The sequence below is a fragment of the Plasmodium falciparum genome, assembly GCF_000002765.6.
Source record: "Plasmodium falciparum 3D7 genome assembly, chromosome: 4".
Lineage (NCBI taxonomy): Eukaryota > Apicomplexa > Aconoidasida > Haemosporida > Plasmodiidae > Plasmodium > Plasmodium falciparum.
In genome coordinates, this window is record NC_004318.2 from 946169 (window position 1) to 968594 (window position 22426).

A 22426-nucleotide genomic window follows, 5' to 3' on the forward strand; every position below is an offset into this window, starting at 1 on the left:
TTATATATCCCACACATCTCCTATAGGATATTTCTCTTTCACCAATTTGGTATTTACATCCATTTCAATTTGTACATTGGTGGGGTTGGTGGGGGTATCCACAAAATTAGTGTCACCCACTTGGTTTTGGTTTTGGTGGTTTGGGTTGATGTTATTTTCCACAAGGTTGAGGTTGGGGTTTTGGTTTCCCATAAGGTTTGGGTTAGACCGTAAGGTTAGGTTGGGGTTACTATCCACACATGTAAACTGATTTATATATTTAGGATTACCCATATCTATTTGAATAGAAACATCACTATTTAAAACATGATTATCACTAGGTATGTCACCAGGTTTATTATCACTATGTATGTTGTCACTTAGTTTACCACTATTAGTATCTTTATTCCATTCTTCTTTTAATTTATCTAATAATCCCTCCTTATTATTCCACTTTTTGCACATGTCTCTATGTCTATCTAACCATTTATGGAACAAATCTAATTGGTTGTGTATGGGGTCGTCACGTGCAGGTTTGGCGACGTTTTGTGTACTCGTACGTTTTGTATGATGTTTTGTTCCAAATAATTCATTTTCTTTTCTTTTTAGCACTTCATCATATATATCAATATGTTGATTACCACTTAATGTGTCATTAATTAAATCGATACCAGAATATACATTATTATCACGATTAATTGGAATATCATCCATACTATTAGTACTCATATTAATATTATAACTATATTCTTCTCCACTATATAAATTTCTATCATGAATAGAAGTAATAAAAGGTTTTTCCTCAGGTTTATTAAAATATAAAGTATTCGGTTGTGTATTCAATGGAATATCTTCACTTTTATAATCATTTGGTTGATTTTGTAACATATTAGATATAAAATCATGTTTTAGTTCATTCCATTCCTCATCTGTAAATGTATTAGTGGTAGGTACCATATCATCACCTAGTGTGTTACCATTACTTTTTGATGGTTCAAGTACCACTTCGATCAATGTTTTATATTTAGGACTACCTGGTACATATATATCATTAATATCCATCTCTTCATACTCACTTTCTGAGGAAGTTATATCACTATAATGATCGGTGTAACCACTATCTGTTCCACTATCTCCTTCAAGGTAAATGTACCGTTTGCCTCTGTATTTACCACTAGTATAAGGTATATATCTATTGGGTGAAAGTTTTGTCGGTATATCATAATCACCTTTAGGTATTTGCAGTATTTGGAATAAATTTCGAACAGATGATTTGGTTTTTTTCTAAAAAAAAATGAATATATATGTGTATGTATATATGTATTTAGGTATTATATATGTGTTTGTTAATGTATATATGTATTTATGTATATCTATGTGTTTGTTAATGTATATATGTATGTAGTTATGGGTATATATATATAATATATATATGTATGCGTATATGTGAATGTAGTTATGGGTATATATATATATGTATGTGTATATGTGAATGTAGTTATGGGTATATATATATATATAATATATATATGTATGTGTATATGTGCATGTATTTAATTTAATTTTTTTTTTTTTATTTAATTAAATTTTTTTATTTTTTTTTTATTTTATGATATATATTTTTTTTTTAACATTTTTTTAATTTTTTTTTATTTTATGATATATATATATATTTTTTTTTAACATTTTTTAAAATTTTTTTTTTTATTTTATGATATATATTTTTTTTTTAACATTTTTTCCCTTTTCTTTTTATTTTATGATATATATTTTTTTTTTTAACATGTTTTTTTTTTTTTTTGTTTTTATTTAATAAATTTGTTTTTATTTTATTTCTAATAAATTTTTTTTATAATCATTTTTTTTATGTATAAAATTTTTTTTATTTTCTTTTTGATAATATTTTTCATTTTTCATTTTATCAAAATTTATATTTTTATTATAATTTTTATTATTTTTAAAATATTTTTCTCCTTTTTTTTTTTTTTATATTTCTTTTTTTTTTTTTCATTTTTTTCATTTTTTTCATTTTTTTCTTTTTCAATATAAATATATATATATAAAATATATATAAAACACATACATGTAAATCCATATATATATCCAAACGCTCAAACATACATATACAGAAACAGATATACATATATATATATATATATATCCAAAAACACATATACATCCACATATACACAAATATATATATATACATCCAAAAACACCCCACAAATACATATACATCCACATACATCCACATCCATATATATTTATATATATATATAATACCTTTAGATAAAAATAAGTGAATGTAGCAAAACCAATACCAATACTCCACATGATGGTAGAAGACATGAGGGCGGGTATGACAGCGGGGTGGTCCAATACATTAAGGGTTTTGATTCGAGGTTTTTTTGTTGATTTTGGTTTTTTGCTTTCTTTTGTTTTTGCTGGGGTTGATGGAGGCGCCGCAGGGGGAGGTGGAGGTGTGCCACTAGATCCAGGAGCACCATTTTCTTCTCCTTCTGCTGCCGTTGTGTCTTCACTATTTTCCTCTTTTTTTTCATCTTTTTCACTATCATCTTTGGGTCCAAGACTAGGAGTGACTGTGTCTTCTTCACACTTGCCTTCATCCACTGTTTCTTCTGTTGTTTCCACTTTCGGACAAATGTTCGGTTGTGTAACTGGGTTTTCCTCTTCAAGGGGTTCATCGTCTTCGTCTTCAACGGGGGCGGATTTTTCACACGTTTGTGCTTGGTTTTCGCCATTAGGTTTTTGGTCTTCTTTACACTTGTTTGCTTTATCTTCAAGCTTTGTGAGCAAACATAGAACAACATCTTCTTTTTCATCTTCTTTACTATTTTCTGCTCTCCCAGCGCAATTACATCCAAGTGACTTTTCTAAATCACTTAATTCTGTAACTTCTCCATTATTTTTTTTAGGAGCAATTCGAGGTATCAAGGTCTCCAAGAAATTTCTAACTTTAGACACAACAGTATCACCATCATCCGATTTTCGATCTTTAAAATGTTTTTTTATTTGATCCCATTCATTTTTCTTTTTTTCTAACCATACTTTCACACATGCACAATAGTTTTTAGATTCTTCACTACATGTATTTTCTCCATTTTCTTTACATTGTTCGAATACTTTTCTTTTTTTCAATATATAATAACCTTCTATAAAATCTTCTAACCAATATATTAGCAATACTTTAAATGTAGTATATTGATTGAGATCTATTTTGTCATTAAAATTTTTTAATTTACATACATCCTTATTTTCATTTTCAAATTTACACTCCCAGTTTTGATCTCTTACACTTTTAAAAAGATATGAATCCTTAAAGAGTGAATTATTTGATTCTTCTGAATTTTTTGAATTTTCTAAATATTTTTTAATAAACGGTGCCCTACGATCAATCATATGGACATCAATAGTAGTAGTCTTTCCATTGTTTTTAGCTATTTTATCAAAAACCTTTTCCCACGTCTCTCCATTTTTTTTAACTTCTGTACATCTATTTGTACCACCACTTGTACGACTTTTACTACCACTACTACAATTAACTTTATTGGGAGGACATGTTTTACAATACGTTGAACGAGAAAATGTCTGAGGAATGTTCTCAAAATCTAGTTTATTATCTTGATCACTATTACCTTGATTATCTTTGCCATGTTTCAATTCTTTCAAAAAATTTGCAGCAGACGAATGATTTTTTATTTCTTCACAAAATTTCTTATCACCACCAGATTTATCTTTTGTTAATTTATCAAGTTCCCCTTTATATTTATCTTTTTGTTTTTGAAATTCTTCTAATTTTTTTTCTATCCATTTTTTATATTTTCTACATGCTTTCTTACAATCAGGACAATATGAATCTGCAAACATATTATTATGGTTAAGATAGTCTTTTTCACAAACATGTCCATCCCCACTACAATGTTCTTTACCTGTCTCACCACTACGACATACTTTTTCAAGTTGTTCCAACATCCTCTTCCGCGTACCACAGAAACTCTCTCCCCATTCTTCAAGGTATCGGAAGTAGGTGGGGCGTAACACGAAATCACTCAATTTGGGGTTGTTGAGGGTGGGTGTATCACTAGGGGCTGAGGTGCTTTGGAGTTTGTCACCACTTTGATCATCATCATCTTTAAGTCTGACACTATCGTAATGGTATTTTTTGTGGAATGTGCCGTTGTTGGGGTTTTGGGGGTTGTCGTTATTGGGGGGTTTCCCGAAAATTTTCTCGTAGACATCATCATTCCTCTTTAATGTTGTTTTGTCGTCTGTTGATTTTTCGCCATCTTCTTTATATGTTAGTGCACAAATCATTCCTTTCCAGATGGAAGGGGCGTTTCTACTCCACCAGGTTTGTTGGGGGGTTGTGACACTATTTGGTTGACCAGGTGTTCCATGAGGAGGAGATGAGGAACCACTATTTATATGTGCTTGTATTTTCTTTTCTATTTCTTTCATTTTCTGCTTGTCCTTCTCGTCACCAACCTCTATACTCTTCCCCTCAAATATGTCTTTATAATCTCCTAATGTATAGAACATTTGACGTTTAAACTCTTCGGGGATAGTACCATTTCCTTCTAAATCATTTTGAAGTTCTTCTCCAACATTTGATGTATCTACAACTTTTTCATTTGCTTTCTGTTTTTCTATATCCTCTCTTTTTTTCTCCATTTTGTATTCATGCCACAAAAAAAAAGTTTCTACAGCAGAACTCTCGATAAACCACTTACGTAATGACGCGTCGTCCTTCACGTTGTCGTCCACTTTATGTATGTATAATCGTCGTCTCCTGGGTGGCACACAAATACTACCATCACTTTTGCCAGTGGCACCGTCCTTATCACCAGTGGTAGGAACACATTTCCAACTTGTGGGTGCCTTTGGGCCATATTTTTGGCGACAGGCATCTTCAAAATTTTTGGTGCTCTCAAATAGTGTTTTTACTATATTGCAAGCGTCTGGTAGTTGTGTCTCTGTGGTTGACGACCCCTCCTCCTTTGCCGTGTCCTCCTCGGCTACGTCGTCCTGGACGTCTTCACCATCTTCACCTTCCTCCTCCTTGTCCTCCTCTTCTTCTTCGTCTTCGCCGCCTTCTTCGTCGTAGTGGTCTTCTGAGGAGGCGTCGACTTCCTCTGGTTTTAGGGCGCGATCGGGACCTCCGGGTGTTTTTTTTGGTGGTTTTTTGGGGCATTCATTCTGTTTTTGTTGGCATTCTTTGGCAATTCCTTCTTCGTGGTCGAGCAATTTATCAATTGTATTCTTATTTTTATTGTCGGCACCAGGTGTTCCTTCATTTTCTTCATTTTCTTCCTCTTCCAACAGTTGCTTAATGTGTTCTATGTCCTCTGCATTCCCATAACCCTCTTGAAGACTTGTCAAAAGTACCTCTTTCTTCAAAACACCTTCAAGAGTTATATCATGCGTTCCTGGTGGAATACCTTCTTGCTTGTAAAAATGCTCTATTATTTTCCCCCATTCTTTTTTTTTTTTTTGTTCAACCCATTTTTGAAAACAACCACATTCTCTATTACATTTATTGTTTTTACATCTTGTTTTCGTACCATTTTTTAAACATTTCTCAAGTTTTTTTTTCCAATGTATGGAATCTTTCAACATATGTGCAACCCAATAGTAAAAAAAATCATTGTATGTCTTTTGTTTGTTCACTTTTTCTTTGCCGTCGTTATTTTCCAATATACATAATCCGCCTGCATTTTCTACCTCTTTGTGATAATCGTCTTCATAGTCTTCGTCATCTTCATCCTTACCATCTTTAACTTTCTCTACATCTTTACCTTTATAACATTTCCATTCTTGATACAGTTCCTTACTACGACTATTACTACCAGCAACAACACCGGTACCACTAACACCAGCAACACTATTTATTGTATCACCATTTGTTTCATCGCAAAACCTATTTAATTTTTTTTCAATATCATCATGTCGATCACCACTATACAGGAAATTAATATCAGTATGTATTGCGCCATCTATAGGCCTATAAAGGTTTCCACTCGTGCATTTACCCTTTTTTTTGTGTTCCCATTCACCATTATTATTCTTTTTCATTCCACATAGAGGACAGGGTTGGCAATATTTTGTACGACAAAATGTTTTATTACTATCATCACTATTTTTAGCACTACTACTTTTAACGGTTTTGAAATCAATTTTTCCTTCTTCTTTTTCTTTAAAATTTTTGCATACTTCTTCTTTACTTAATAAATCCAAAAATTCACCAACGGATTCATAGCCACTATCTTTCAGTTTCTTATAAAAAATTTTTTCATACCCATTAACATTACTACCACCACGTGCAGCTCGTTTTGCCCTACCACCACTACTACTTGATGCTACCTTTGTATATTTTTTTATTTCTTCATCATATTTTTGTTTTTGTTTGTCAAATTGTTCTTTTTGTTTTTCTATCCAATCAATGTAAGGATTACATGCAAAAAAACAGTCAGTGCAACCCTTACCCATACGTACTTTACCTCGTGCGTTAACTGTTTTTTCACAATCAAATCCATTACGGCTACAATATCGTTCCTTACCCTCGTAGACACCACGACATTGTTGTTCCAACTTTTCTAGTTTTTTTTTTTTTTTTCTACAAAAGTCTTCTGCCCATTCCTCGAACCAGCGAAGAAACTGTGGCACATAGTCAAAATATGTGGGGACCTGGTCGGTATTTGAGCCGTCACACCGGCAGTTATCCTTAGCTTGAGAACAACTTCCTTTACGATCACTGCACGTTGGTCGAAAATATGAAGCATCTTTTAGGTCGTCGCTACATGTTAATGCTTTCCATACTTGGTCTCTATTAAGAGCCCACCAATCTTCTCGTAATTGATAAAAATTTTCTTTATCACCTTCGTAGCGAGCTTTTACACCATTGTTCGACAATCCTTCATATATATTCTCGAAAATTTTTCTCAAATTTTCTTCTAATTTTTCTCTTTGTTTGTTTTCTTTCTTATTACCTCTATATAGATCTCTTCCTCTAACGATATCACCTATATCTGCAAAACTTCGTGCCAACTCAGTACATATTTTAGAATCAGGATTAGTTCTTTTATGTTGTGGATGATCACGTATTAATGACTGTGCCTCGTAATTTGCTGCCATACACACATCTACCAATAAATCATGCTTAGCCGTCGACGTTGCTATTTTTTCCATATTTTTGTTACATAAATGTAATCGTCTGAGTGGAGCACAGGCTCCACCATTACTACCTTTACTATTACCATGTATTTTACTATTAGCACATTGTGCTCCTTCTTTATCGGAAAAACGGCTTACATCTTCTCCTTTTCCACTTCCATTTCCGCACGGATCATCGCGAGCAGTAACACCACCACTACCACTACCATTAATAAGTTTACTATAATCAAATATGCATGGATCTTTGGTGTAATTTAATTCCCCAATAGTAGTTGCTAGTGACAACTTTCCTTCCAATTCACCTTTATATGTTTTAGCATCATTTTTCACTTGCTCATGCACTATTTTCCCTATGCTATCCAATAAATGTTTGGCATCTTTATCATCAATACCATCCTCACCACTCCCACCCTGACGACCTCCTGGCGGCACCATTTTGTTTGTTCGTGACTACATTATGTTGTAAATACACACATACATATACATACACATTGTTTTCATGCATCTATTATTAATCTACGATAAGCATTCATGCATTGTTAACATAGTCTACCATTATAACATAAATACATAATAGTGTATGGAAAACAAACAATAAGGAAGATATCAACGAAAATATATATTACCATGATGCCGTGATTGTGGCTACCACTATTATAATATATTCGTGTATATGATACCGCCGCTATTATTACTATGTAGTGGGTGTATATTATATAATGGTTATCACTAACATGCAGTAATATTATATAGTGGTATGAATTATGTGGTAATATGAATATTATACATCATTACTATTAACTATATTATTATATTTTTAATAATACATGATAATAAATTATATATATATATATATGATATTATTATTATCTATATCATGATAATATTATAATATTTCATACTTATATCCTTCACTTATATATATATTATTTAATTCATTTACTATAATATATAATTATTTTTTACTATATAATTTAGTTATATTAATAGCAATATACTAACATATATACGCTTATATATATATATTTTTAAATAATATTTTACATTCATGTAATTATTATATATATTTTTTTTTAAAAAATTAAATATAGAATAATAAATTAAAACATTTTACCAAAAACTATGAAACATAACATGTTATATTTAATGTAGATTTTTATTTATATAATCCTATATATATTATATAAAATAGAAAAAATATATATATATAACAAAAATTTAAGAACTATAATCGCAGAACATATATATATATTATTTTTATACTAATTTATAATCATTTATCTATTTGTTATTGAATTATTTATATATTTTTTCCCCTATATGATAGATAAGAAAAAGGAAATATTACCTTTCTATCTATATTATCTACCATATATCTATGAAAATAAATACATATATACAATATATATATATATATATATATTTTTAGTATTTTATCATATTGAAAGTAGTATACTATAAATATTAATTTTTGTTATTATATAATATAGTTTATAAAATATTATAATATATAATGTATTATATAATATATATGTACAACATCAAAAAAAAAGAAAGAAATAAAAAAAAAGTAGAAAAAAACAAATAACATAAAAAGAAAATTAAGGTGAACAATGATGCATGTATATATATATATATATATATATATAATGGTATAATTATATATATATTCATATATATTGTGTTAATGAAATGTACATTTTCTCTACGTTAATATTGATCAAATTATCAAAAACATTTTACAAATATAATACTATTATCTAAATATATAGATTTCAATACTTATATATTACTAATATGGTTAAACTATTTATTAAAGTATACATTAATATATGTATAAAAAAAAATATAACCTTTAATAATGCAAAATACATATTATTTATTTAGAATACATATATATATTGAACATATTTCTAGAGAGAATGTATATAATATATATATAGGATGCATACATAATTCAAATACAATACATATACAATATATAAATATATATATAATAATCAGATAATATACATACATATATGTAGAATAAATTTATTTATACTCCAAATAATAATATTTCTATATATATTTGTAATATAGAGATAACAAAAAAAGAATATTAATAAATAAAATTGAAAAAAAAGGATGTTATAATAACTATAGATATTATTATGTTTTTATTTTATTTTTATATATATTGTATATTTACTATTCTTATGAAAGGCATATTATTAATTATGTATTTTGTATATATATATCCACACAAATACATAAACCTCATCCCTAAAACATATCTATATGAACATATATATATATATACCAAAAATCAGATAGACTTATATGCATGCATTCACATGCCAACATACACTGAACAATCTTTCTAACTATATACCCTTGGTTACACTCAAAATACATATATAAATAGAGAAATACAAGTACATATCAAACCAATATAACATATATAAATATACAAATAATTATATATCTATAATTATCTTCCAATCTACATAAATTTCATGTATAATGTATCAATATAAATATGATTTATGGTAATATATGTGATGGTAACATATGTTATGCTATATATATATATATATATATATATTTCTCTATCGTAATGTACAAAAAAAAGGAAAAAAATTTTGTATGAAACCTTGAAAGCAGTATTATAAAAAAGGATGAAATATTCCTAAATCATATAATAAAGGAATATGGTCTAGTTTGTCTATACGTTTTACAAAAATTGTATGAGAAGATTTGAATCCATATTTTACATGATATATATATTAAGAATAATAATTAAAAAAAATATATATATATTTATATATATATAATTTGATCATGTATTAAAATTGATTCATAATATTTGTTAGGTTCCCAACAATACGCAGAACATATTATTTAATCATACTATATATATCTGAATATATTTGCTTATTAGTAATTTGTTTAAGTATAGCAAAAATTTCATGTCTGTGCTTTTGTTATAACATATATATTGCTTATAAATTTATATATTTTATATTGCAAGAAAAACTATATAAATGTATGTATCTATAATATGTTCATTATTTTTTTATTATGAATGTTTACTTGATAGTAATATTTATTCTTCAAAATATATATTATTACTTTAAAAATAACATAAAAAAAAAAATAATTATATATATATATATATATATATATATATGAATATATTAAAAAAACAAAAGTGAAAAAATATAATAATATATGTTTCAAATTAATATATATACATACCTTTTTTCATATATATATATAATTTTATTCTCCAAATAAATTTAAACATCAACATGAATATATATATATATATATATAACATATATTTTTCTTTTCTTTAAATTTAAATATAAAATTCGTACTTTTATATTCAAAATATTTATATTTCAATTATGATATATTTTATATATGTACATACAGTGGTAAATATATATATATATATATATATATATATATATATTATGTGCATACATTCCATTTTAATAATACTTTGATGTGAGTACTATTATTAAGCTGCCCCAGTAGCCCAGTCGTTAGGTATGTAGCTTTCCTTGTGAGAACGTTGGTTCGACTCCGCTTGCCGACAATTTCCTGAGAAAAGTTGCAGACCGAGCTACTGAGTTTACTCGGAGGGGGGTGGCGCAATTTTTTTATAAAATTTTTTATATATTAAATATTATAATACCTTAAATATATTTTTATTTTATATAAATTTATCTTTATATTATTTTATATATTCTATAATTTATATATTTTTCAAAAAATAAATGAAAAAAAATAAGAAATTTTAATTGTATTTATTAAAACATATATGATATATACAATGTGAATAATTAATTTAATTAAATAAATAAATTGTCATATATATGTATTTTTTTATTTTTTTGAATATGATAAATATTTTTCTAATATATATATTTTAATATCACAAGTAATTTTATAACAAATATATTTTTTAATACATATGTTTGTTTTGATAAGTATTTTTATATTGTATGTATTCATTTATATATATATATATATATATTTTTAATATATAATCTACATATGTATGTTTGTTTGTCTATTTGTTTCGATAGGTACTCATTTATATATAAATATAATCAATATGTATTTTTATAAATAGATTCGATCTATCGATTATTCTTCTTGTTTTGTTTTAAATATCATAAAAGGGAAAAAAATAAAAAAGAACAATATTAAATCTTAATATTAATACTATCAAAAAATAAAACTGATAGTTATACTACTATTAGTACTTCTAATAATATTAATAGTAGTATTAATAACAAATAATAACAATAATACAAATAATAAAATATTATTATATTCAATTTTTTCAAGTAGCTTATATTTTTAATCTAAATAATATTAACTACTATAGTCATTAAAATAAATATATATAACACTACATATATTTATGTAACACTATAGATATATATATACGACTGTATATAATAAGACCACAGTATTAAAAAATATAATATAACACAATATAATCATGTTATATATATGTACTAATAATATAATATAATTTATAACACTAAAAATTAAATACATAAAAAAATACATAAAAAATACGCAAATAAAAAATATAATATAATTTACAAATAAAAAATAAAATCCAAAAATAAACTCCACAAAAGTAATCAACAAATAAAAAAAAATATATTCCACAAATAAAATCAACAAATAAAAAATATAAATCAAACAAACATCCACATATATTTATATATCCCACACATCTCCTATAGGATATTTCTCTTTCACCAATTTGGTATTTACATCCATTTCAATTTGTACATTGGTGGGGTTGGTGGGGGTATCCACAAAATTAGTGTCACCCACTTGGTTTTGGTTTTGGTGGTTTGGGTTGATGTTATTTTCCACAAGGTTGAGGTTGGGGTTTTGGTTTCCCATAAGGTTTGGGTTAGACCGTAAGGTTAGGTTGGGGTTACTATCCACACATGTAAACTGATTTATATATTTAGGATTACCCATATCTATTTGAATAGAAACATCACTATTTAAAACATGATTATCACTAGGTATGTCACCAGGTTTATTATCACTATGTATGTTGTCACTTAGTTTACCACTATTAGTATCTTTATTCCATTCTTCTTTTAATTTATCTAATAATCCCTCCTTATTATTCCACTTTTTGCACATGTCTCTATGTCTATCTAACCATTTATGGAACAAATCTAATTGGTTGTGTATGGGGTCGTCACGTGCAGGTTTGGCGACGTTTTGTGTACTCGTACGTTTTGTATGATGTTTTGTTCCAAATAATTCATTTTCTTTTCTTTTTAGCACTTCATCATATATATCAATATGTTGATTACCACTTAATGTGTCATTAATTAAATCGATACCAGAATATACATTATTATCACGATTAATTGGAATATCATCCATACTATTAGTACTCATATTAATATTATAACTATATTCTTCTCCACTATATAAATTTCTATCATGAATAGAAGTAATAAAAGGTTTTTCCTCAGGTTTATTAAAATATAAAGTATTCGGTTGTGTATTCAATGGAATATCTTCACTTTTATAATCATTTGGTTGATTTTGTAACATATTAGATATAAAATCATGTTTTAGTTCATTCCATTCCTCATCTGTAAATGTATTAGTGGTAGGTACCATATCATCACCTAGTGTGTTACCATTACTTTTTGATGGTTCAAGTACCACTTCGATCAATGTTTTATATTTAGGACTACCTGGTACATATATATCATTAATATCCATCTCTTCATACTCACTTTCTGAGGAAGTTATATCACTATAATGATCGGTGTAACCACTATCTGTTCCACTATCTCCTTCAAGGTAAATGTACCGTTTGCCTCTGTATTTACCACTAGTATAAGGTATATATCTATTGGGTGAAAGTTTTGTCGGTATATCATAATCACCTTTAGGTATTTGCAGTATTTGGAATAAATTTCGAACAGATGATTTGGTTTTTTTCTAAAAAAAAATGAATATATATGTGTATGTATATATGTATTTAGGTATTATATATGTGTTTGTTAATGTATATATGTATTTATGTATATCTATGTGTTTGTTAATGTATATATGTATGTAGTTATGGGTATATATATATAATATATATATGTATGCGTATATGTGAATGTAGTTATGGGTATATATATATATGTATGTGTATATGTGAATGTAGTTATGGGTATATATATATATATAATATATATATGTATGTGTATATGTGCATGTATTTAATTTAATTTTTTTTTTTTTATTTAATTAAATTTTTTTATTTTTTTTTTATTTTATGATATATATTTTTTTTTTAACATTTTTTTAATTTTTTTTTATTTTATGATATATATATATATTTTTTTTTAACATTTTTTAAAATTTTTTTTTTTATTTTATGATATATATTTTTTTTTTAACATTTTTTCCCTTTTCTTTTTATTTTATGATATATATTTTTTTTTTTAACATGTTTTTTTTTTTTTTTGTTTTTATTTAATAAATTTGTTTTTATTTTATTTCTAATAAATTTTTTTTATAATCATTTTTTTTATGTATAAAATTTTTTTTATTTTCTTTTTGATAATATTTTTCATTTTTCATTTTATCAAAATTTATATTTTTATTATAATTTTTATTATTTTTAAAATATTTTTCTCCTTTTTTTTTTTTTTATATTTCTTTTTTTTTTTTTCATTTTTTTCATTTTTTTCATTTTTTTCTTTTTCAATATAAATATATATATATAAAATATATATAAAACACATACATGTAAATCCATATATATATCCAAACGCTCAAACATACATATACAGAAACAGATATACATATATATATATATATATATCCAAAAACACATATACATCCACATATACACAAATATATATATATACATCCAAAAACACCCCACAAATACATATACATCCACATACATCCACATCCATATATATTTATATATATATATAATACCTTTAGATAAAAATAAGTGAATGTAGCAAAACCAATACCAATACTCCACATGATGGTAGAAGACATGAGGGCGGGTATGACAGCGGGGTGGTCCAATACATTAAGGGTTTTGATTCGAGGTTTTTTTGTTGATTTTGGTTTTTTGCTTTCTTTTGTTTTTGCTGGGGTTGATGGAGGCGCCGCAGGGGGAGGTGGAGGTGTGCCACTAGATCCAGGAGCACCATTTTCTTCTCCTTCTGCTGCCGTTGTGTCTTCACTATTTTCCTCTTTTTTTTCATCTTTTTCACTATCATCTTTGGGTCCAAGACTAGGAGTGACTGTGTCTTCTTCACACTTGCCTTCATCCACTGTTTCTTCTGTTGTTTCCACTTTCGGACAAATGTTCGGTTGTGTAACTGGGTTTTCCTCTTCAAGGGGTTCATCGTCTTCGTCTTCAACGGGGGCGGATTTTTCACACGTTTGTGCTTGGTTTTCGCCATTAGGTTTTTGGTCTTCTTTACACTTGTTTGCTTTATCTTCAAGCTTTGTGAGCAAACATAGAACAACATCTTCTTTTTCATCTTCTTTACTATTTTCTGCTCTCCCAGCGCAATTACATCCAAGTGACTTTTCTAAATCACTTAATTCTGTAACTTCTCCATTATTTTTTTTAGGAGCAATTCGAGGTATCAAGGTCTCCAAGAAATTTCTAACTTTAGACACAACAGTATCACCATCATCCGATTTTCGATCTTTAAAATGTTTTTTTATTTGATCCCATTCATTTTTCTTTTTTTCTAACCATACTTTCACACATGCACAATAGTTTTTAGATTCTTCACTACATGTATTTTCTCCATTTTCTTTACATTGTTCGAATACTTTTCTTTTTTTCAATATATAATAACCTTCTATAAAATCTTCTAACCAATATATTAGCAATACTTTAAATGTAGTATATTGATTGAGATCTATTTTGTCATTAAAATTTTTTAATTTACATACATCCTTATTTTCATTTTCAAATTTACACTCCCAGTTTTGATCTCTTACACTTTTAAAAAGATATGAATCCTTAAAGAGTGAATTATTTGATTCTTCTGAATTTTTTGAATTTTCTAAATATTTTTTAATAAACGGTGCCCTACGATCAATCATATGGACATCAATAGTAGTAGTCTTTCCATTGTTTTTAGCTATTTTATCAAAAACCTTTTCCCACGTCTCTCCATTTTTTTTAACTTCTGTACATCTATTTGTACCACCACTTGTACGACTTTTACTACCACTACTACAATTAACTTTATTGGGAGGACATGTTTTACAATACGTTGAACGAGAAAATGTCTGAGGAATGTTCTCAAAATCTAGTTTATTATCTTGATCACTATTACCTTGATTATCTTTGCCATGTTTCAATTCTTTCAAAAAATTTGCAGCAGACGAATGATTTTTTATTTCTTCACAAAATTTCTTATCACCACCAGATTTATCTTTTGTTAATTTATCAAGTTCCCCTTTATATTTATCTTTTTGTTTTTGAAATTCTTCTAATTTTTTTTCTATCCATTTTTTATATTTTCTACATGCTTTCTTACAATCAGGACAATATGAATCTGCAAACATATTATTATGGTTAAGATAGTCTTTTTCACAAACATGTCCATCCCCACTACAATGTTCTTTACCTGTCTCACCACTACGACATACTTTTTCAAGTTGTTCCAACATCCTCTTCCGCGTACCACAGAAACTCTCTCCCCATTCTTCAAGGTATCGGAAGTAGGTGGGGCGTAACACGAAATCACTCAATTTGGGGTTGTTGAGGGTGGGTGTATCACTAGGGGCTGAGGTGCTTTGGAGTTTGTCACCACTTTGATCATCATCATCTTTAAGTCTGACACTATCGTAATGGTATTTTTTGTGGAATGTGCCGTTGTTGGGGTTTTGGGGGTTGTCGTTATTGGGGGGTTTCCCGAAAATTTTCTCGTAGACATCATCATTCCTCTTTAATGTTGTTTTGTCGTCTGTTGATTTTTCGCCATCTTCTTTATATGTTAGTGCACAAATCATTCCTTTCCAGATGGAAGGGGCGTTTCTACTCCACCAGGTTTGTTGGGGGGTTGTGACACTATTTGGTTGACCAGGTGTTCCATGAGGAGGAGATGAGGAACCACTATTTATATGTGCTTGTATTTTCTTTTCTATTTCTTTCATTTTCTGCTTGTCCTTCTCGTCACCAACCTCTATACTCTTCCCCTCAAATATGTCTTTATAATCTCCTAATGTATAGAACATTTGACGTTTAAACTCTTCGGGGATAGTACCATTTCCTTCTAAATCATTTTGAAGTTCTTCTCCAACATTTGATGTATCTACAACTTTTTCATTTGCTTTCTGTTTTTCTATATCCTCTCTTTTTTTCTCCATTTTGTATTCATGCCACAAAAAAAAAGTTTCTACAGCAGAACTCTCGATAAACCACTTACGTAATGACGCGTCGTCCTTCACGTTGTCGTCCACTTTATGTATGTATAATCGTCGCCTCCTGGGTGGCACACAAACACTACCACCAGTGGCTCCGTCTTTACCACCAGTGGTGGCACTACTAGATGTGGTGGATTCACCACCAGTGGTGTCACGTCGTTTACGTGAGGGACCACTGTCACCCTCACCACTTGTGGCTGCTTTGTCACCACTTGGTATGCACTTCCAACTTGTGGGTGCCTTTGGGCCGTATTTGGTTGGACAGGCATCTTCAAAATTTTTGGTGCTCTCAAATAGTGTTTTTACTATATTGCAAGCGTCTGGTAGTTGTGTCTCTGTGGTTGACGACCCCTCCTCCTTTGCCGTGTCCTCCTCGGCTACGTCGTCCTGGACGTCTTCACCATCTTCACCTTCCTCCTCCTTGTCCTCCTCTTCTTCTTCTTCTTCGTCTTCTGAGCCTTCGGATTCATCGTGGGAGGAGTCGTGGTGGGTGATGTCTTCTGAGGCGGTGTCGGAGTGGACGCCACCAGGACCTCCAGTGGGTGGTTTTTTGGGGCAGTCCTTATCTGGATTATTTCTTACGCATTTATCGGCGTCTTGTTCTTCGTGATGGAGCAAGTAATCAAGTAAGGTCTTATTTTTAGTGTCGGTAGCATCTGTTTGCTGATTTTCTTTGCTATGTAATGTTTTCTTAATTCCTTCTATTGCTTGTGCATCTCCATAAGCTTCTTGAATAAGTGGAAAATAAAACTCTTCCAAAACATATTCAAGAGTTACGATAGGATCCACTCCTGTTGAATTTTTAATATCTTCTTGCGTGTCAAAATGTTTTTTGATTTCCCCCCATTCTTTTTTTTTTTCTTCAACCCAGCTTTCATAACATTTACAATTTTTGTTACATCCATTTTTACATAGTATTTTCGTACCATTTTTTAAACATTTATCAAGTTTTTCTCGCCATTCTATAGAATCGTTCAATAAATGTCGTACCCAAAAGTGAAAAAAATCATTGAATGTCTTTTGCTTTTTCCCATTTTCTTCGCCGTTCGTCTTTTGCAATATACATATTCCACCTGAACCTTTTACCTCCTTGTTATATTCCAGGTCATTCTCAACGAGTTTTTTTATATCTTTCTCTTCATAACATTTCCATTGTTCAGTTAGTTCCTTGATTTCGCTATTACTACCACCACCACCACCAGCACTACCATTTTTTGTTTCGCAAAATTTCTTTAATTTTGTTTCTCTATCTTCGCCTTTATCACCGAAGGAAAGGACATTAATTTCATTAAATTTGGCATGATTTGGAATCTCATAACGTTTTCCACCTTTGCATTCACCATTATTTTTCTCTTTCTTTTGAAATTCTCCATTATCTTTCTTTTCGACCCCACAGTCGGGACATTCTTCACAATATTCCGAATGCGAAAATGTTTTATTATCAGTGTTATTAAAATCAATTTTTCCTCCTTTTCCATCAATATTTTTACATTCATTTTCATTACTTAATAAATCCAAAAAATTATCAAGGTTTCCAACATTGTTACTTTTAAGTATTTTATAAAATTCTTTATCATATCCTTCATAAACATTATATTTTGTACTTTGTTTTTTCTTACTTTTACTTAACATTTCATTTTCACATTTTTTTTTTTGTTTTAGAAATTCTTTTTTTTGGTTATCTATCCATTTTTTATAAAAACCACACAAAAAAGAACATTTAGTGCATTCACTACCTATAGCATAGATATATTTGGCTCTAATAGTTTTTGTGCAATCTAATCCATTACCACTACAATATCGATCTGTACCATTTTCTCCACGACAATTTGTTTTAACATCTTTTAATTTATGTTTTCGTTTACGACAAAAATCTTCGGCCCATTCCTCGAACCAGCGAAGATACTGTGGCACATAATCAAAATATGTAGGAACATCATTTATCGCACATCGGCATTTATCATCAGTCGGCGTTCCTGTACCACATGTGTGTCGAAAATATTTAGAACCCCCAGCACCGCACGTGATAGCTTTCCATACTTCTTGTCTATTAGCTTCCCACCAAGCATTCCTTAATTTATAATAATTTGGATCATCATCTTGGTAGTGAGTTTTTATCGCCTCATTCTTATTGTTCTTTGTTAATTCTTCATATAATTGCTTGAAAATTTTTTTTAAATTATCTTCTAATCTATCTTTTTCTTTGTTATTACCACGATATAGATCTTTTCCGCGAATAATATCTCCTATATCTGCAAAACTTCGTGCCAACTCAGTACATATATTGGTATGGAAACCATGATTAGTTAGTTGATATTTTCCACGATATGTTTTTAATGACTCTGCTTCAAATTTTGCAGCAAGACACACATCCACCAATAAATTATGTGTTGTTATATTCTTTGGTTTTATTAGTTCTAAATTTTGATCGCATACATGCAATCGTCTATATGGAGCACATGCACCTTCACTATTACCTTCATTACCCTTTACTTTGCTCTTATTACATTCTGCTCCTTCTGTATAAGAAAATCGAACTTCTGGTCTATCCTTACAAGGATTTTCTTTATCATAACCACTGGTAACAGTAGTATGATATTTATGATTAAGGTCGCATGGATCTTTTGGTGTTTGTTGAGTCTCTGGTTTTTTCTCAAATGTTGCTAGTGACAAAATTCCTTGCAACGCACCATTACTACGTTGTAGAGCAGCACCATGCACTTTTTTGTACACTTTTTCCCCTATGCTATCCAATAAATGTTTGGCACTTGTTTCATCAATATCTTCCCCGCCCTGATGACCTCCTCGCGCCACCATTTTGGTTGTTCTGGACTACATGATGTCATGCATACGTGGTAAGTGGTGGTATAGTGGTTTGGTTTGGTGTATGTATGTATGTATGTTATGGGAGTATTGTAATATGGTAGAATAATAATAATAGTATTGTGTTGGAATATATATATATAAGTATTATATATATATTTATATATATATATTAATTATAATAGTAGTAATATTATAATATATATATAATATATATATAATATATATATTAATAAATAATATTTAATATGTATATAATAATAATTATTAGTTTTATATATATATTTTTAAAAAAATATATATTAATACTTTTATAATAAATTTAAATATTCTAACAAAAAAAAAAACAACAATTACATTTTATGAAAAATATTATATTTCATGTATTCCTTTATTTTTATATTTAATTTTATATATTATTTTTTTATGTTTTATATATTTTGTAAAATTATAAATGAGAAAAAAAAAAAAAATACGAAAATACATACATACAAAAACATACAACATGTTTCTATATTTAATAATAAACCTTAATATATATTTTTTTTTTCGCCTTATTTTAATTAATTATATATATATTTTAGAGATAACAACAGAGGCAAATATCTTCTTCTGTTTCTCTCTATCTATATTATCTATCATATATCTACATAAAAAAATATATATGTATAGGTATATATATATTTTTCATTATATTAAAAATAATACATTATTAATATAATATTTATTATTTTTATTTTTTTTTATAATGTAATATATATTATATTATATAATATATGACATATCCTGTAGTACAACGTATATATAAGATCGAGAACAAAAGGGTATCGAAATAAAAAAAAAAAAAAAAAATACAATTACTATTAGTTTGAAAAAAACTTGTTCCTTTTATTGTGATACACAATTTTTATTGTAAATTGTTTTATATAATTGAAATACTACCAATTTTATGTTGGAATATGTATTTAATATATATATATAGAAATATGTTCTTACATACGTATTGTACACCTTTAACAATTATTTCTCTAAACATTTGTATATAATTTACAACACAAAAAAGAACAAGTTGTTTGTAACTATAGTTCTACTTGTTTTATAAATATTTAAGAACAAAGAAAAGTTAATATTACAATATATCGTAAGATATAAAATTAGATTTTATTAGAAATTAAAATGATAATTTATAAAAAATATGGAAATATTTTATTATATTATATATTTTTTTCTTCCTATTTATTATTATTTATTTATTTTTTTTTGTTCTGAATAAAAGGAACAAATATGGTTGCAGTAAATGAATATATTTTTATATAATGGGAAAAATAATTGTGCATTATAGTATAAGCCTATAATTATATATTAGTTTAAACATATGTAATTCTTATGTAACAATAAAATATATTATTATATATGAATTTCTTTAGTTATAATTTTAATCATAAAATAATAGTAGTATCACAATAAATATGAAACTGCACTACACTAAAATATTATTATTTTTCTTTCCATTATATATATTGGTAACATCATATCATGTACGAATCAAATATTTATAAATATAAATATATATAGTATTTAATAATTTATTTAAATATATCATATATAAATTTATAACAAATATATGTAAAATAATATACGCCAACTAATTATAACATACATATATATGATATATTTTTTATAGGTGTATAGTAAAAACAAACCATCCATCACATCACATCATACACAAACCAATAGATCATTATGTGAATGTGACACACAATCATCAAATTATGACAAGGATACGGGTATGAAAAGTGTAATGCAACAATTTGTTGATCGTACCTCACAATGTTTTGAAGAATACGATGAACGTATGAATGAAAAACGCCAAAAAAGTAAAGAACAACGTGATAAAAATGTACAAAAAATTATTGAAAAAGATAAAATAGAAAAATCATTAGCAGAAAAAGTAGAAACAGGTTGTCTTAAGTATGGGTGTGGGCTAGGTGGTGTTGCAGGAAGTGTTGGAATATTTGGTACAGTTGCAGTAAAAGAGTTGACAAAAGCTGCTATTACTACGGCTACGGAATTAGCTAAGGAAGCGGCAAAGGATGGAGCCATGGCTGCGACTATTAAAGCTGCAGGTGCTGAGGCAGGTAAGAAATTTGTTATTGCAGGATTAGGAAAATTACATGTATCAACTCTAGATAATCAGATATTGGAATCCTATTTTGCTACAACAAAATATACTAATGTCACAAAGATTGCTCGTGCCATAAATGAACAATATAATCCATCTTCATGTCTAACAGGTGGCTCTGGCGCTGATAATTCTATTTGCCCTTGGGCGATGGAAAATTTTTTTGCTGCACGGAAAATTCCAGGGAAGGTTTCTTCAACGTACAATTCTATAGAAGTAGCTGTAAAATCTATCGTCTCAGATGCCGAACCTGTTGCTACAGCAGCTGCACAACAAGCTACTGAAGAAGCTATAAAAAACAGCATTGCTGTAGTAGACGCTAAATATGTTATTTGCCAGAATGCTATTATTGCTTCTGTTGTTGCATTATTAATTATAGTTTTAATTATGATAATTATTTATTTAGTTTTACGTTATCGACGAAAAAATAAAATGAATAAAAAAGCCCATTACACTAAATTATTAAAGGAATAAATATATGGTTCCATGATATTAAATTCAATTTAATGTTTTGTGAATTTTAGATTTTTTAATACAAGAATATTATAATAATTCAATTTTTATAACATTATATATATTTTTTTTTGTTTAATGTTATGTGGTTATTAAATTAATTAACTTATATTTATTAATTTTTTTTTAATGAAATGAGTGTAAATTATATATATATTTTTATAATATATAATATGTTTATTCTAAATAATATTAACTACTTATGTGATTATAATTAATATATATAACACTATATATATAATTGTATATAATAAGACCACAAAATTAAAAAATATAACATAA

The 22426-nt window shown here is 28.0% G+C and overlaps 3 protein-coding genes and 1 non-coding gene across 4 annotated transcripts; 2 read left to right on the top strand and 2 right to left on the bottom strand.

Moving 5' to 3' along the window:
* On the bottom strand, positions 1-7605 carry PF3D7_0420900 (erythrocyte membrane protein 1, PfEMP1; the record flags this gene model as incomplete). The annotated part of the gene is made up of 2 exons (XM_001351478.1): positions 1-1263; positions 2263-7605. The coding sequence occupies 2 exons, from the start codon at positions 7603-7605 to the stop codon at positions 1-3; spliced, it is 6606 nt and encodes a 2201-aa protein (XP_001351514.1).
* Positions 7606-10680: 3075 nt separating this feature from the next.
* PF3D7_0421000 lies at positions 10681-10815 on the top strand. The gene has a single exon (XR_002966609.1). It is a non-coding gene; the product is annotated as a Plasmodium RNA of unknown function RUF6 (non-coding RNA).
* A 1083-nt stretch (positions 10816-11898) lies between these two features.
* Positions 11899-19443, bottom strand: PF3D7_0421100 (erythrocyte membrane protein 1, PfEMP1; the record flags this gene model as incomplete). The annotated part of the gene is made up of 2 exons (XM_001351479.1): positions 11899-13161; positions 14161-19443. 2 exons carry the CDS (start codon positions 19441-19443, stop codon positions 11899-11901), a joined length of 6546 nt encoding a protein of 2181 aa, XP_001351515.1.
* Positions 19444-20918: 1475 nt separating this feature from the next.
* PF3D7_0421200 (rifin) lies at positions 20919-22105 on the top strand (the record flags this gene model as incomplete). Its single annotated transcript, XM_001351480.1, has 2 exons — positions 20919-20987; positions 21134-22105. 2 exons carry the CDS (start codon positions 20919-20921, stop codon positions 22103-22105), a joined length of 1041 nt encoding a protein of 346 aa, XP_001351516.1.
* Between the last annotated feature and the right edge of the window lie 321 nt (positions 22106-22426).